This window comes from Acanthopagrus latus, chromosome 7, assembly GCF_904848185.1.
Source record: "Acanthopagrus latus isolate v.2019 chromosome 7, fAcaLat1.1, whole genome shotgun sequence".
Classification (NCBI taxonomy): Eukaryota; Metazoa; Chordata; class Actinopteri; order Spariformes; family Sparidae; genus Acanthopagrus; species Acanthopagrus latus.
Window position 1 is genome coordinate 27,518,656 of NC_051045.1, and position 18,373 is coordinate 27,537,028.

General features: G+C 44.2%; 1 protein-coding gene across 6 annotated transcripts in view; it reads right to left on the reverse strand.

Moving 5' to 3' along the window:
* Positions 1-6,060: 6,060 nt before the first annotated feature.
* Positions 6,061-18,373, reverse strand: part of LOC119022242 (atrial natriuretic peptide receptor 1) — an 83,964-nt gene continuing 71,651 nt past the window's right edge. For 5 of the 6 annotated variants that reach the window (XM_037102889.1, XM_037102888.1, XM_037102885.1 and 2 more), the window contains 4 exons: positions 9,545-9,643; positions 8,984-9,075; positions 8,329-8,469; positions 6,061-6,568 (listed from right to left, as the gene is read on the reverse strand). In XM_037102889.1, the coding sequence (XP_036958784.1) occupies positions 6,482-6,568; positions 8,329-8,469; positions 8,984-9,075; positions 9,545-9,643 (419 nt within the window). In that variant the 3' untranslated portion in view covers positions 6,061-6,481. Of the gene's footprint in view, positions 6,569-8,328; positions 8,470-8,983; positions 9,076-9,544; positions 9,644-18,373 lie in introns of those variants that run through there. The other variant, XM_037102884.1, reaches the window with a different exon arrangement.

The following is an 18,373-nucleotide window of genomic DNA, read 5'->3' on the forward strand; positions in this document are numbered from 1 at the left end:
ACACCCTCGCCATCTGGTCCGAAATATCCTCGCCGTACTTGGTGTTGTTGTAGTACATCACAGACTCTGGTTTTGCCTTCGCCCCTCTAAGGGTATCCACATGTGCGTACACGGTGCTCAAGATGCAGACATTCTTCCTCAGCTTTCCCTGGTACACAGTCAGAGTCACGTCACTTCAGCACCTTGAACAGCTCCGCTTGCTGTTTCACGGAGGTGGGAACTCCAGTTTGTGTTTGTCCATGATGCCAACCAGGCTATATAATGCAACAATAATTAACTTACACATGTAAATTCACAAATAAGCACAAAAAATGGACTCTGCTAGCTGCTCCGAGATGAGCTGGCTGTATATATGCAAAGCCTCCTGTAGACCTAATGTAGATAGACAATTAAGCCAATAAATTACAATTGAGAATGTTCTACCTGCTCTAATAGCCTGTGCACACAGGTCTCATTACAGGCTATAATATCTTTAACGTAAACTTTACTCAGTAGGCCTATAGGGAAAATTTGATTTATTTGTGATTAAAATATGACGATGAGGATCTCAACAACTGGCCTTCCTTTCCTTCACAAACTACGTTGAAATTGCATCTTTAACAGGCAAATTTTCAAAAAATCCCCTGAACCCCGTTAAAAAAGACTATCTGGGCAGTGATGCCGGTATCTGACCACCTTTTTCCAGTAATGAGTTATCTAACATGTTAATATTTCAAAACCAGTAATTAGATTAAAGTTACTTATTAAAGTCACTGTGCGTTACTATTATTTTTGTCATTCTCCTTAGTAAAAAAATATTTTTTTGCTTTCTTCCCACGACTCGGGGAGTGACGTCACGTCTGCATCAACTCACGTGTAACACCACGCAGCGACACAAACACAAACAACAATGGAGGGAGGAGAGAGATGCGCGTTTTCTAGCTGGAAATACAGTGTTTATTTTGAGTTTGTCAGCTAAAGATGAGAATATTAAGGTTGTTGTACACTCTGTGCTGGCGACAAAGTACTATCAAGCTTCAAATGAGTTTAAAGGAGTAATCAGATTACTTTTTCAAGGTAACTGAGGCAGCACTGTCTGCGGGGCTAAAGCCCCGGATGTTTTGCACTCCTAGCGATGCAGCTGCATAAGCCTATGTCCAGATGCAGATGTGTGTCAATATAGTAGGGTATTTCTCTATATGGGAGAGGCTTTTATTTAACTCTGAACCAATCTTATGCTCAGCAAAGATGGAAAAACATAATATAACCAACTAATTATTACTGTTTAAAAGAGTTATAGAGAGAAAGAGCCGGATCTAGAGCACACACTCATTTAGGTTTACTAGCGATTGAACTTATAAATAAATGTGTTGCTCCGGCCACAGACTGTAGCCATACAGGCTCCAGCTCTTTCCTTGGGCCAGTCCGAGCTCTCATTTGTCAGGCTCTGTCCAGGCGTGCTGGGTTAAGACCAAAAAAGGTGTGAGCAGGCAGCAAGTGCTGTCAGCAAACACAGCGACATGTTTCCAAACATAAATCAGCATTTCATTAAGAACATGCAGCCAAGCAGCGATTCGGATCGAAAACATTAATAACCTCGAAACAGACCGGGCTTCTAACTTAGGCCGGCTTTTATTTACTCAAACTTGTATCCAGACCTGGTCCAGTCAGAGGCAGCGTTGCAGACTGGGATCAGTATTTGAGTGTACATTGCTGACCAAATTGCATTTCTCTTATAGCATTAAAGAGGATGGGAGAAGTGACGGCAGATAAAATACTCGTTCATGCATACAAACAGGACCAGGCACTGAGATTTCATATAAGCTGTTGTATAGCCCAACCAGGGGAAAACATACAGTTCATGCAGTAAATAGGGCAATGATTAGCCTACTACAGGTCTACAGAACAAAAGACGAGTTAGGCAAAGATGGCCATAGACGCTCTTTTTAAGAGACACAAGATTGATGTGCAGAATAAGAAATAATGTAAAATGATGAGACTGTCGTACAGCAGGTGGCGGTATGCGCCTGACAATTGTTCGTGTTCTGCCTGTACCGTCAATAAACATGGCCGACTACAAGGAGGTAACATTAATTTCGTATCTAAAAAAAGCATAGCTTGCCTTATCATTTACTTTGATTGACAGACAATACAGATACTTGAATACATATTGCAGTACTTGCTAAGTGCTGCTCTCATATCGAGAATTGCTGACGCCTATTATTAACTACAGGCCTACTATTATTATTATTATTATTATTATTATTATTATTATTATTATTATTATTATTATATTTTCCAGGGAGAAAGAAGTAGCCTAGATCGAGAATATGAACATAACAGTTTTACCAAAATAAAAAATGTCTGTTTGCAACAGGGTCCAAGTTACAAAAAATGATCAGCATTTTATCAGATTAATGTCAATGATGGAGGAAAGGAAAAACAGCACTTAGACAAACACACTGAAGTTCATTGCTCTGTGTGACATTTTGCAAACATTCAAGTCAAGACACCAAATCACACTGCATGTCATTCAGGCATTCAGGGCTGTGTGGTTTGTCCCGTTTGTCCTAGTGGTGTTGCGATACCCTGCTGTCCGATTGGCGAATACGCTCAACCAATTATATTTGGGGATACAGTGGCGATTGGCATGCCCCCCCAGGCCCGCCCCCTTACTGACAAAAACCGCCCACTAAAAAAATTCACTTGCGCGCCAGCAGGGGGAAGGTTTTCCCAGCGAGGAGAGGAGGCTTTCCCAAGCGGGTAGTCTGCGTGTGCACGAGCAGGGGAAAGTATTTCGAGGGGATTCTGCGCACGCTTGAGCCATTTTTCTCCTCGCAGGCCACAATATTGCACCGGGGGCGGAGATGCAGGATAAAAAATAAATCGCCAGTGGCGGGGGGGGGAATGCGCCCGCAGATGTTTGCTATGCGCGCGCGCGATTTATGGCAGTATTCTGTGCCCATAAGGAGGGACTTGCTCTAGTATGGGCGCTCCAATATTTTGAGGTGTACTTGGGCTCTGGTGCAGTACCTGTCGTGGTTTACACTGACCACAACCCACTCACATTTTTGAACTCATTACAGTGTCCAAACTAGCGGTTAGTACGATGGTCGTTGTTCTTGCTTCTTATTTCTATGTATAGATTATCTATGTGGAATCCAAGATTTGGGATCAAAATCAAGCTGAAGAGAATTTTCTCCACTTTTGCCAGCTGCTCCTCACTTTAGCGCTGATGTCACGCACTCTAGCTGACGCAATACACACGCATTAAACTCAGAAGACGGGCTAAAAATCCTTGAAACTAAAACTGTGATTATTTCAAAACCGTACAAGATTTTCAAAAACTGAATCCAATATTTCAAGGTCTGCTGAATCTTTTAAAGTTAGAATGGTGTCTCTAGCTCAAAGTATGTGTGACAAGAAGAGGTTGAAAGTCGATTTTTGTCGAGGATTTGAAGATTTTCCCATTTGCGTCAATGTTAATTTTTATTAGAAAAAGCTAAATTTCTGAAAAAGTTGAAAAGTTAAAAAGCTGAAAAGCACAAAGCTGAAGGAGCTTAAAAGGCTGAACATTTCAATAGTTAAACGGTTTCAATAGCTGAGCGTATGCTTTAGAATTTGAAAAATTCCCCATAAGGATGAATGGGGAAAATTTTGCAGAAAAAGCTGAATATTTCCAAAAGTATGATAGGTAGAAAATCCAAAAGTAATTGCCAACATGTCCTTAAAAAGCTTAACATTTTGATATTCGAATGGTGTGAATATAGAATGTCTTTAGCATTCACACAAAATATTGAATTTTAAGAACAGTGTCCTTGGAGTGAAGCGTTTTTTTTTTTGTTTTTTTTTGTTAAATGATAAAGGATATCAAATACAGTAACCTCCTTCACACACTTCGGGTGTATCAACAGACTGATACACCCGAAGTGTGTGAAGAAAAGGTATCGCAGGTCCTTCCTTCCTGTTGCTGTCAGACTGTACAACCAGCACTGCTCCATATAGACCTCACCCTGTACTCTGCACTGTGCAATAACTCTGTACAAACTCATTTCATCACCCATATTTATTATACATATTTAAAATCTGTGTATAAAAAATGACTGTCCATTCTTGCAATATATCATGTAAATTTGTATAGACGTCGATTCAATTCTTTTTTCATTCCTTTTAATTATATCGTCTATTTTTATATTGTCTATTTTGCTATTGCTCTTTTAATATTCCGACACTGCTGTGACAAACAAATTTCCCTGTCTGCAGGACATTAAAGGATTTCTGATTCTGATGTCAAAGCATAATCAATCAACCCTATGTAGGAAGTAGTCATTTAATGTCTGCTAAAAGCTTTATCTCAGGGGTAGAAAATAAGCAATATTGTCCAAGTTATGCACACCCGTCCTGCAGTTTCACCTCTACAATTGTAAATGGCAGTCCTGAGTTGAGTTCCCAGTAGATGCGACCTCCTCAAAGTCTCATCCTGCAATATATTTGTCTGATACTTCTGCTGTTCTCATGAAGGTATTACTCACCACAAACCACCAGAGGGCAGCATGTGTCCACAGACTTTTTTACAAAACAAGTTCTTTGCGCTCCCTCGATGGCTGTCACACCACTCCCTCTCTGTGTCTCTGTTGATCCCACCAGTCAACCTGAAGGGAGTTTACCATTGTCACAGTCAACTGACAGCCTTTTCCCTTTTCATTAAAAGCCCTTCATGGCCTTGCCCCGATTATATATCATACATATGTACTTGTATGAATAAAATATATCAGTACTGCTGTCCTCTTACAAACCAGTGCACAGCCAAAGATCCCCAGGAACTGAGAGGGGACCACTTCCTGCCGTTAAGATACACTGGACTTTATTCTTGATATCTTGGCTCTTTTTACTGTGTATTTTGTTTGTTGTGAGGCACGTTGTAAGGCTGATTTCGTAAACTGCTATACAAATAAATGTATTATCAATTATCAGTATGAAATGTTTGATATGAATATCTGGACCTAAGGTTTCCAGTAGAGCACTTGAGATGATAAATGTTAACTTCATGGGTCAGTGGTCTTAATGTGGCTTATCAGTGTATATGGATGTTTCAATTATATCAAATAATGACTTATTATATATATTAGTATTACAGTTTAACCAGAGGAGAGCTGTATAGCCAGGTGTTGATCCATAATATCTGAATATATTATCAATACAACCTATTTCACTGTGCATTTCAATCTTTATCAAATATTTAATGGCTACAGTCATAATGTGGGTGCTACTGTCACTGGTGTTGTCATTAGTAGCTTGACTGTTGTGAATTAAAACTTTTTTTAGTTGTTTTTTTCCCCTTGTGCTTTTTAATTGTTTTATATTATGACATAATATTTTTACTTGTGTGGATCTCAGGAAGACTAGCTTCTACCCCTGTAGTGTGCTATGGGCACTTTAGCGATAGCATCAAAATCGCTACTTTAAAACATTAAGAAGGGTCGACAACATGAAACTTTGCTCATAGTATCACCAGGGTCTCTACACATGAACACGAGCATTGAGAACATTGTTTGCGTCGACAGAGTTTAGTAAAATTAACGTTTTGAATGGCTCACTTAAGCAGTAGCTTGTTCTGCTCCCAGTCATCCCAGTCGTGGCAGCTGAGAAGTATCGATTTCCGAATGCGATGTAACATGGAGGACATTTCTGGAGGACAGCTCCTAAAGCTTAGTTCCATGTAAATGCTCGGATAATGTGTTGTTTTGTTGTTAGTGAAAAAAACTATACTCACCTTGAAATTGAAAAAGGAGCCTCATACAAGAAACAATACTAAAATCAAAAGCCAGAAAAGTCGTGAGATGTCGCGAGGATAGCTGTTGCCAGAAGACAGTAGTAGTCAACCCCAACCAACTGTTCTCCATGTTACGTTGCATTCAGAGATCGATGCTTCTGGCTGCCATGAGGACTGGGAGTGGAACAAGCTACTGCTCAGGTGAGTTGTTCAAAAACTTTCCTTTTAGTAAACTCTGTGTACACAAACAATGTGAATAAATAATAAATAAATACATGTAGGAAGTTCAAAATAAGTCACAACAGTAGTAAAATAAGGTAGAATCTTTATTTGTTTGTACTTTTAAGACACAGTGCTTCACAACGACGAAAAGGAAACATAAATACAAACCACAGAAAAGAACACTACAACTGTAAAATCAAAGTAATATTCTTTTTAAAACTAACTCAAATGTTTCACAATTCAGAAAGCAAATAAGCACATGAGCTGGACTCTTCCTTTAGGATGACAAGTTATTACACTGTAACAAATGAGCCTCTGATGTTCCCATGGTAACTGAAGACCCGAGCCAGTTACATGTGGCGGCAGGAGCCAGGCAGCAGGTCATGTTTGTTGCCACTGCCTCTACTATGCATGCTTGCTAGAGGTCTCTCATCTCCTCTATGCAGCTGCCCAATCACAGCTGCCGTAGGGCTCCATGTGACCCGCCACACTCAGGACTGTCGGAGTTCACTGTGGGGTTTGGTTCAACACTGAGGAGGGCAGGGAGACTGGGGTGGTGGTGTTCTCACTGAGGCTCTGGACTGTCACTGATGACTAGCACAGAGAACACATGTGTGAGGTAAATATATATATATGAATTGACTTTCTCGCACTTTTACATAGTAAGTCTACTGAAACATGCAAATTTAAGGTACACAAGTAAAATCTTGCTTTTTGGAATTTTTGTGGAAGGTTGAGCAGAGGGCAGAATGTGTATGGGCATAGATTACTGCCATAAATACAGTGGTGATTGGCATGCCCCCAGGCCCGCCCCCTTCCTGATAAAAAACGGCCACTAAAAAAATTCACTCGCACACAAGCAGGGGGAAAGTTTTCCAAGCGAGGAGAGGAGGCTTTTGTGAGCTAACAGTCTGCGTGTGCGTGAGCAGGGGAAAGTATTGCGAGCCCAACCACATCTAGCTAGCCACAGTTGTCCAGAACGCAAGTTGGGTTATGGCTCCTACAGAGTGTGAGATTCAGTCACACTGTGCAGCATTGACCCAATGAACCTGGGTATACTTTAGGTTGATGTAGGTTCATCAAATTGATTCGCTTGTTCATTTTGCACTTCAGGTAGGTGGATTAGTGCTCCAAAAGAGAAATGGAAAGTTCCTTTTAGCAATGTCTCTTCTTATGTTCCACCTCTGCTTTTTAGATGTGGCTTTTGCAAATTTATCAGATATATTCTCCTTTACAATCACCTATGTTACAAACGTGGTGTCAGAAAAAAAAAAAAAAAAATTCCTTTAATGCAGGCACAGAACGTACAAGCTTGTTGGCCACCAGCTGTATGTTTGGCAGCGTGTTTACGTGCAGCCTTTTGGCCAAAACCGAGGAGACACGAGGCAATAGCCGGCTCTTGTCACAGCTAGTTCGTTGAGGTAAGTTTAGTGTGTCATGCCCTTAGGGTACATTCACAAGAAATTCAATGGTTTGGGAGTGTCACTCCATGGTGCATGAGTGTGAACGGTTGGGAATCCCCGCTGGTCAGTTTGCCAAAAGGCAAACCTGCTATATTGTCATGCTACTAGCATGCTGGTCTACTAGTGATTGTTAGGCCTCATCAACAGATTGAAAATACCAGTAATAAACAAGGATGTGAGGCAGATCATTACTGCGTGTTTTAAACTGGAGCACAAGACCAAACTGAGTGATCATGAGTGACATATTGCACTACACACAGAAAAGTCTGTTGTGTTCCCTCTGTAGCATTTAGCCATACTAAATAACATGCCCTGCTGCTGACACGTTCTGCTCTGTTTATGATCTGCTGTCATGTCTGTGCCACAGTAGGTTCATCATGCTGGTCCTACACTGATTGTCGGCATCCACGGTTGTGTTTTAAACTGGTGCACAAAGCCAACCTAAGTGAATACACATTAAACACTATTCATGCTGCGTCTGATCTCCAGCTAACATGACCAATGTGACATTTCTGAAATTCTCATCTCATCGAGAATTCTGCATAATAATAATGATTTAAACATCAAATTTCTACAAATCCAGCAGACAAAACATACAGATGAAACTATGAATTAACATAATGACATGGATGTTTAAAGCAACATAATTACAAGGATATCTCTAGTGAAACAGCAAACGTAAAGTGGACCAAAGTCTTCTCATAAAAGTACAGTACAAAAGAACAACCCTGAGTCCAAAGATGTTGTAAAATGCTCTGTAAAACGTAAGGAAATCACAATGCAATGAGATGCAAATCGACAAACAAAAGTAAAATATGGAGAATAATACAGGAAAGGGACAAACAGGCAATATATCTCCTAAATTGGAAAAACTGAACCAGTTCAACTCACATTGCCCACAGAGACTTCACTGCCCACTGCTGTCTTCTTCTTTCTGGCCATATTGGGATTCCAGTGGCAAACCAGACTGTCATTCTGCACACTGTAGTTCTTATGGCCAATCAGCCAGTATGTGTTCATTTTGCCTTTTCCCTGGTAGGAGAAGGAAATACTTGAGGGATCGTGACACTTACCAAACCCTCAGGGTGATCAAGTGTTAAGTGTGATGAAAAAAATCTAGGAAACAGGCTCTTTTCACCAAAATTCCCCAAAATATCAATAGAACTCTGATTGAGCCATCTAGATAGTCTTTATACACAGATGTTTCAGAGATATCTGTCAGAAAACCTATTTGTAAACTTTAATCTCTGAAAATAAATTTACTGTCCTTGGCCAAAAAATAACAAACTGTGACTCGGATTTACTGGTTTTACATTCACAGTGTGACCTGATGCTTGGGTCTGTTACTGCATAGCTGTATATTTTCATCCAACTGTTGATCTTATTTCAATTTCACATTTATATAACACAAAAATGTGTATAAAGGTGCTTATCAAACTTTAACCTTTCAAATAATAAACGGCTGAAACAATGTGACATCAAACTTAAAGGTAGGATTCGACTCACTACTACACAGAAACAGAATTTCACAGCATTGCTTGTGTACCTTAACCTCAACTTCTCCACGAAGTTGCAGCTCGTAGGCATTGTCTTTGATCAGAGCCAAGTAGGTTTCTGAACTGGCATGGATTTTCTGTGCTATCACATAAAGAAAAACACACATTGTAAAACAGGTTTGATCAAATTCAAGCTCAGTGTGGCAGCAGTAGCATCCCTTTATTCTCACCCCTTGTAAGAACACCACTCTGGGCAATGATTGATGTCCAGCCTCTCATGCTTCATGCCTTTTCTGTCCCCACCTTAACCTGCCAAATTTTTCTGGTTCCCAGAGTCAGAGTCCTGGTCGACACCACTGTCGACTGCTAGCTGCAACTAAGCTAACTAGATAATTGTATTCACAGTTACTGGTTCATCTGGTAATATGTGCTCCATAGATGGAGATGCAGGGAGGCATGAGGGAACGCTCCCAAAGGGCAAATGCCAAAATACACGTATGCAGGTTATCAATTCTTACATATTATACCCTTGTCTGATTTCACTATAACTGTCTCTCTGTGAGTTATGTAGATGTGTGTGTGGTTTATTGTGTATGTGTATTTATACATACGAAGGCTGGTGGACTCCATTCTAGAGGCTGTGTTGACAGTATCTCCAAACAGACAGTATCTTGGCATCTTGTAGCCCACAATTCCTGCCACACATGGACCTACAGAGCAAGGAGATCAAATATTCAATACATCCCACAATGCAACCGGACTGGTTATATTGATCACATCAGACCACTTGCAACCACACTATTAAAAGTGGTCCTCAACCCCTGGCTGTATAGAGTGGTGTAGGGACGACTCATTTTTATAAACTGTGCAAACTTCCCTGTTCCGATATGTGGGTGGAGCCACGGCGCGCCGATCGCTCCCGAAAAGACCCGATAAGCCCCCAAGAAGTGACGGGAATTCCCCAACCGCAACTCAGTTACCTGTCTAGTGCTGCGCACATCCTTGTCAGTCACTACAGCGCCGAACCGAGTAACCCGTGTACGTTGTGCGTGAATGCCGAGTAAGTTTATATTCACGTTTGTTGTTATGTTAGAACAATATGGTAGAAGTTTTCTCGCACACACGCGTAGTTGTTATATTATATACATTACTAGTCTGATTGATCTGTTCTCACTTGTACGCAAGCTGCGCCATGGCTACAAGCAGAGGATATTACGATGGACAGCAGCCACCTAATCCCCGTCCCAGCAGGGTGCGACGCATTCCCGGACATCTGGAGGACTATGAGCTCAGCTACCCGTCCCAACCCCCTCATCCCACCATGACAAGGACAGTGTCACCGACGACAACAACATATGCAGCACCATCCAACACTGGAGGATTCCTTCCATATCCAGTGCCCACATATCAGTCCTATGAGAGTCCAGATGACAGAATTCAGCGCTTAGAGGCACGCTGGTGGACTATGAGACACCAAATGAGAGAGCTGGAAGCTGAAATGGACAATGTAAGACTGTCTCCTCATCCACAGGTTGGCTATACTCACCCTACATATCGCTCATTTAACTATACAGCAGATAGGCCCCAGTACAGTAGCCTTCCCTATCTAGAGAGGATCCACCCACATCCCAGTCCCACTAGAATGGCTCAGTATCCATCTACATCATATATCCCAGCTCCGATGGTGCCCCCCTCTCAAGATTAGGACACAGCTGTTACTACATCAGTGCACGCCGCACCCCCTGATGCACTGACAGCAGATGTGGACCAAGCATCTTCTGCACCGCAGGCTGACGATGTGGACCAAGCTGCAGATGCTGAACTACAAGCTGCTTCTATATCACAAATGAGGCGTGCAGATTCAGTATCCCCCGTATCACCGGCCTCGCATGCCCAACCTGTGCCTTCAGTCCATACGATACGGCCAGATCCCTCTACATCACTGGCGCCACCTGCAGTCTCCACAGTTCCTACCCAGCCGATCCAGACAACATCTTCCTCATCACAACCAGCATACAGTGCACCCAGGTATGGGCAGCCTCCTCCTGTACAGCATCCTGCTCCACCTGTCCAACACTACTATGCTCAGCAGCCTTTTGCACCTGCGCGGCCACCAGATGAGCCAGGCGTATTAGAGATGGCTATTGCTTCATCATTTGGCATTCCCAAGCCCAAACTGACTGTTTTTAGCTCAGGGAAGGAAAGTGATTTCCTGCTGCTGAAAAAGGGACTAGATAGTGTACTTGGGCCCCACAGACACTTAAGTGAAGACTACAAGTACCTCAGGTTCCCTGCTGCACTTCAAATAGCCAAACGGTTTATCAACAGTGCAACGCCATACACTACAACCATGCAAGCCCTCATACACAGATATGGTCAGCCCAGACAGCTTGTGCAGGGAGAACTCAATGCCATCCTACATGCTCCACCCGTGAAGACCGGAGACTATCAAAGTATTGAGGATTTTGCAGCATCAGTTGGAACACTAGTGGGCATGCTAAGCACAATGCAGGGTCCCTCATCTTCAGAACTGCTGTGTGGTTCCCACGTCGACACACTGCTCACTAAACTGCCTGTTAACTTCAGAGATGCCTTTGCTGAATACTGCTTCAATAACGGAATAATCCAGAGTGGCAGTGACAGGACATATACTCTTCCAGATCTGTCCGAGTGGCTCGAGAGAAAGGTTCAGACACTGCAGATATCCCGTCGACTAGGTACATGCCCGCCAGAACCCACACATGCCGATAACTGGGAGCGCAGATCGGTAAAGCAGCCACGAGTAAAGTCTGCAACTATTCTACTTGGCAACCACCAGGGGGCTCAGCAACCAAATCCAGCCACTGCATCAAGTACCACACTACAGTTTAAGAAGCGTGATAGGTTCAAGCCCTACTGCCCTTACTGTAATAACCAAGAACACTACCTCAATGCCTGCAGTGACTTTGCTAAGCTCACAAACAATGTGAAGGCTGACTGGATAAAGGAGAAGAACAGATGCTGGAGGTGTGGGAGAGGACACACACCTGACAACTGCACTTTAAAGAAACCCTGTCCAACTTGTGGAAAACAACATCTATCGGTGCTCCACGACGTGGCCCAAACAGAGACTGTGCTGACTGTGAGTATATCCCCCAGCATGAGCTACATGGACCAAATTAGCCATTCAGGTCGAGTGATGCTGAAAGTTGTCCCGGTACTCCTGCACAATGGGAAGAAAACACTCAGTACATATGCTGTTCTGGATGATGGTTCAGAAAGAACAATCATACTACAAGCTGCTGTGCATCACCTTGGTCTCCAAGGAAAGGAGGAAATCCTGTCCCTGAGGACAATTAGACAGGACAAGGTGCAGTTAAAGGGAACTACAGTCTCGCTCAAAGTGTCACCCCTGATGAAGAAAGGGACGAAACACAACATCAAACATGCTTTCACAGCAGCTGAGCTGAATCTGGCAGAACAATCATGTGCAGCTGAAAAACTGAAACAAAGCTACCAACACTTGAAAGACATTCCACCGTTCTCCTACAATAAAGCCAAGCCTATGCTCCTCATCGGTTCTGACAACCCTCACCTGATAACCCCAATACTGCCAGTCCGGTCAGGCCCGATCGGCGGACCAGTAGCTGTGTGCACGATTCTGGGATGGGCTGTACAGGGACCAACCACCTTCCTGCAGCATTCATCGGGTGAGAACAGCTGCCTTCATTCTTCATTCCTCACCCCTACTGAAGAGCTACATCAAAATGTAGAAAGACTCTGGAAGCTAGACACTTTGCCATTCAGAAACAGTAAAGAGGTGATCCACTCCGGTGAGGACAAAGCAGCTATGGAACAGCTGGAGCAGAGTCACAGTAGATGGTGTGTCCCGATATGCTACTCCATTACTGCGTAAGCCAAATGCACCCATGCTCCATGCTCCACCCCAAGCAATGATGGCTCTCCTCAGAGCAACAGAGCGCCGCCTTTCTACCAACCCTGAACAATCTGCAGTGTATAATGAGGAGATACACAAATTGGAGAAAGCTGGACATGCTGTCAAGATCAACGATAATGAGATGAGCAAGTCAAAGGAATCCTGGTTCCTCCCTCACCATCTTGTTTATCATAACGGCAAAGCCAGTGTTGTCTTCAACTGCTCATTCAACTATCAGCAAGCCTGCCTCAATAACAATCTGCTTCCTGGTCCTACTCTGAGTGCACCATTGCTCGGTGTTGTCACATCGCGGTGAGGTTGTCTTGTCTTGGGATCGGTCTTGTGAACTTCCTGTTTTATTTTGAAAGTAATTCTCCTCTCGTTTCAGGTCACTTACCCTTCCCCCTGTGTCCCTGGTCTGACGTCATCCCTAATCCCTGATTGTTTCCACCTGTGAACCCCTTCCTCATGTGTATAAAGTCTGTGTCTTCCCCTGTCTCTGTGCCAAAGTATTTCGTCTTTATGTCGTCTACCGAAGCCTTTACCATAGCCTTGTTCCACGTCTTGTTGAGAACTTATTTCACGTCCAGGTTAAGTATTGTTCACGTTTTATTTATCTGTATTTTGTATCCTCGAGAAGAGTGATTTTGATTTGTAATTTCTGGTTAGCGTTTTGAGTTGTAGTTTGAGTTTTGATAGCCGTTCTTTTCCTCGTAACGAGTGAATTTTTGTTGATTAACTTTAATAAGAAAGAGTAGATAATTTTCATAGCCTCGGAGCTTTCTCTTCGGAGAACTTTTATTTTGTTAACTTTGTTATTTATGTATATATTCAAGAATAGTGCAGGTTTTCCTCCTACGGGAGCGCTTTCAGTTTTTCTGTGTTTCATGTTGTTTGTCTTGTTCGTCCCTCAGAGTTTCATAGAGTTTTATTTGTCATTCATTCTGGAGAGTTACAAATTCAGATTAATAAAACTTGACATTACTTCTGCCATTCCTGCATCTGAGTCCACTTTTCTGCCCAAGCCTGACAGTATACTTTGGCCAGCAATGGACTCAGCGGAGGCAGAACGACTCTCCGAAACGCTGCGGACCCAGGAAGCTCGCTTGAACTGTCAGGAGGAGTTCCAGACCGCCATGGCGGCCAACATGGGACATCTCTCCTCCCAGATACAAGAGCTTATTGGGCAACTCTGTCGACAAAACCCGACCGCTCCGACCCCGCCTTCTCCAGTGACCCCGGAACTACCAGCGACTTCCGGAGGAGCTTCCTGTAAACTGGCGCCCCCCACGAAATATGCCGGTGAGCCAGATCTTTGCCGATCATTTTTGATCGACTGCTCGATCCATTTTGAGTTCACGCCACAAGCCTTCCCCACAGAACGAGCAAAGGTGGTGTTCATAATATCTCACCTGACCGGACGAGCCAAAGCTTGGGCTTCGGCCGAATGGAGCCGCAACTCTACGGTATGTGACACTATCGCAGGCTTTCAGGCGGCTCTAACTAGAACATTTGACCCGGTTTGTTCCGACAGAGAAAAAGCCCAGGAACTGAGCACCTTGAGACAAGGCAGAGACTCTGTGTGTGATTATGCCATTCACTTTCGGATGCTGGCAGCGGAGAGTGGATGGAACAACGCCGCCCTCTATGATACATTCTTAAAAGGTCTTTCAGCAGATATCCAGGAACTTTTGGTGCCACTCGATCTTCCCTCAAGTCTGGATGCGCTCATCGCTCTCACCATCCGCACGGATAACCGACGCACGCAACTCAGGAAACACCGCGAAGGGAGACAAGGCGACCGAGATCGATGTGCAGCTCCACAGGAATCAAAATGGCCGACAACACACCGAACGCTTCCAGAGAATCTCCAGACTCGCGCTGAAGAGGAACCCATGCAGTTAGGACAGGCTCGATTATTTCCAGATGAACGCCTGAAGAGACGCCAAGAAGGGAGGTGCTTTTATTGTGGAGAGACCGGTCATCTCGTCAGCTCTTGTCCAGCCAAAAAAGCCCCGGTGGTGAGTTCTAATCAAATTGCTAAGTCGGCTGTGCGTGTGCTTACCCAAGTCAAGCTAAACACTAAGTGGGACATGAAAGTTCTAGTAGATTCAGGAGCAGATGAGAGTCTCATGGATTGGAACTTGGCCAAGAAATTACACATTGATTGTGAACATCTAGCCAGGCCCATTCGAGCACGCTCTCTTAACGGAGCAGACATTTTTATGATAACTCACATAACCAAACCGATAGAAATGGTAATTGGCAACCATCACAAAACTATACAGTTCCAAATGTTCAACTCCACCTCTCACTCTATGATTCTGGGACAACCCTGGCTCTTTCTACATAATCCTCACGTCGACTGGAGGGGCGGTCAGATTAGAGAGTGGGGGGAAGAATGCACTAAACGCTGTTTGATTGAATCTGTTACCGAGATAAATCTATTCTCCACTAACCCTGTCACAGACCCCGAATACCCGGACCTGACCTCAGTCCCGAGCTGTTACCATCAACTAAAAGAGGTATTTAACAAAACTAAAGCCTTGTCTCTCCCTCCTCACCGTCCGTACGACTGCGCCATCGACCTGATCCCCGGCTCTACAATTCCCAAGGGGCGACTATATTCCATCTCCAGTCCTGAAAAGAAAGCGATGAACGAGTACATTTCCGCTACTCTGCAAGCAGGACTCATTCGGCCATCATCATCACCCGCGGGAGCTGGATTTTTCTTTGTGGGTAAGAAAGACGGATCATTACGCACATGTATTGACTATAGCCCATTGAATGACATTACCATAAAGAACAGGTACCCCCTTCCTCTGATGACATCGGTCTTCGACCAGCTCCAGCAGGCGAAGGTTTTTACCAAACTCGACCTTCGTAACGCACATCACTTGGTCAGGATTGGAGAAGGGGACGAATGGAAGACCGGCTTTAACACTCCCAGTGGACATTATGAGTATTGTGTTATGCCATTTGGTCTCACTAATGCACCTGCTGTGTTCCAGGCCATGATTAATGATGTTCTCAGGGACTTCTTGGACCAATTCGTTTACGTCTACTTGGACGACATCTTGATTTATTCCCCGGACATTACCACACATCAAGCTCATGTAACCCAGGTTCTCAGCCGTCTCCTGGAGCATAAACTGTATGTAAAAGCTGAAAAGAGTGTATTTCATGCCGAGACTGTCTCATGCCTGGGCTTCATTGTAGCCCCTGGAAGAGTTCAGATGGATCCGGCTAAAGTTAGCGCTGTAGCCGAATGGCCAACTCCCGACAGTCGCAAAAAGGTTCAGCAATTCTTAGGATTTGCTAACTTTTACAGGCGATTTGTCAGAGGCTTTAGCGCGACAGCTGCTCCTCTCCATGCTCTTACCTCCACTCAGGTTCCCTTCGTCTGGAATCCCGAGGCTGAGAAGGCCTTTCAAGAACTCAAGCATCGCTTCACCACAGCCCCGATCCTCACCCTACCGGATCCACAAAGACAGTTCGTGGTGGAGGTGGATGCGTCGAACGAAGGGGTAGGAGCGGTACTCTCTCAGAGATCAGAAAAGGATGGTAAGATGCATCCCTGCGCCTTCCTGTCACGACGGTTGTCATCAGCCGAGAGAAACTACGACGTTGGCAACCGAGAACTGCTAGCAGTCAAGCTAGCCTTGGAGGAATGGCGTCATTGGTTGGAGGGTGCCGAGCTACCTTTCATTGTCTGGACAGATCACAAAAATCTGGAATTCATTCGCAAAGCCAAAAGACTAAACTCTCGCCAGGCCAGGTGGGTGCTTTTCTTTAACCGATTCTCTTTTACCTTGTCTTACAGGCCGGGATCCCGGAATGTAAAACCTGACGTGCTGTCCAGACTGTTTGATCCCGAGCCGAAGACCAAACAAGCCGAAACAATCCTTCCACTGAACTGTGTGGTTGGAGCGGTGACTTGGCCAATAGAAAATGAGGTAAAGCAAGCCAACGGTGGAGCCCCGTAACCTCGTGGCTGTCCCGACAATCGTCTGTATGTACCCTCTGAGCTACGGCCACAGGTGATTCATTGGGCTCACACCTCGCTGCTTTCATGCCATCCGGGAGTCAAACGTACTATGTATGTCATCTCTCGGAGATTCTGGTGGCAGGCGATGGAATCGGAGGTCCGGGAGTACATAGAGGCGTGTTCGGTCTGTGCCCGCAACAAAGCATCATCCAAGGCTCGTACAGGACTTCTACAACCACTCCCCATCCCATCCAGACCGTGGTCGGATATCTCTGTGGACTTTGTCACTGGGCTCCCAGTCTCTCAAGGAAATACCACAGTTCTCACAGTAGTAGATCGCTTCTCGAAAATGGTACGTTTTATTGCATTACCGAAACTACCATCAGCAAAAGAAACCGCAGAAGTCATGATGACTCAAGTTTTCCGAATCCACGGATTTCCTAAGGACATTGTTTCGGACCGGGGGCCTCAGTTCATATCCAAATTCTGGAAAGAATTTTGCAGTCTAATTGGAGCCACAGCCAGCCTGACGTCAGGATACCACCCAGAAGCTAACGGCCAGACCGAACGCCTAAACCAACAACTGGAAACCGGCCTCCGATGCGTGGTACACCAGAATCCCTCGACATGGAGCAAACACCTGGTCTGGGTAGAGTATGCGCATAATTCATTACCTACATCCGCTACTGGTATTTCACCTTTTCATTGTGCTTTCGGTTACCAACCACCCCTGTTTCCAGACAATGAAAGGGAGGCATCGGTACCCTCGGCCTATGCCATGGTTCAGCGCTGCCGATGGGTTTGGGCAGCAGCAAGACAGATTCTCATCCGACAAGGCGATCGGGTGAAGAGAAACGCCGATCGGAAAAGACGGCCAGCTCCAGATTATCAACCAGGACAGAGAGTGTGGCTTTCGGCCAAAGACTTAAATCTCAAGGTGTCGTCCAAGAAACTGGCTCCACGATTCGTAGGTCCATTCCCCATCACCAGAAACATAGGTCCAGCAGCAGTTCGACTACGCCTGCCTTGGTCCTTGCGAGTACATCCCACTTTTCACGTCAGTCAGATTAAACTGGCGAAAGAGAGCAAGATGGTATTTCACGTCCAGGTTAAGTATTGTTCACGTTTTATTTATCTGTATTTTGTATCCTCGAGAAGAGTGATTTTGATTTGTAATTTCTGGTTAGCGTTTTGAGTTGTAGTTTGAGTTTTGATAGCCGTTCTTTTCCTCGTAACGAGTGAATTTTTGTTGATTAACTTTAATAAGAAAGAGTAGATAATTTTCATAGCCTCGGAGCTTTCTCTTCAGAGAACTTTTATTTTGTTAACTTTGTTATTTATGTATATATTCAAGAATAGTGCAGGTTTTCCTCCTACGGGAGCGCTTTCAGTTTTTCTGTGTTTCATGTTGTTTGTCTTGTTCGTCCCGCAGAGTTTCATAGAGTTTTTTTTGTCATTCATTCTGGAGAGTTACAAATTCAGATTAATAAAACTTGACATTACTTCTGCCATTCCTGCATCTGAGTCCTCTTTTCT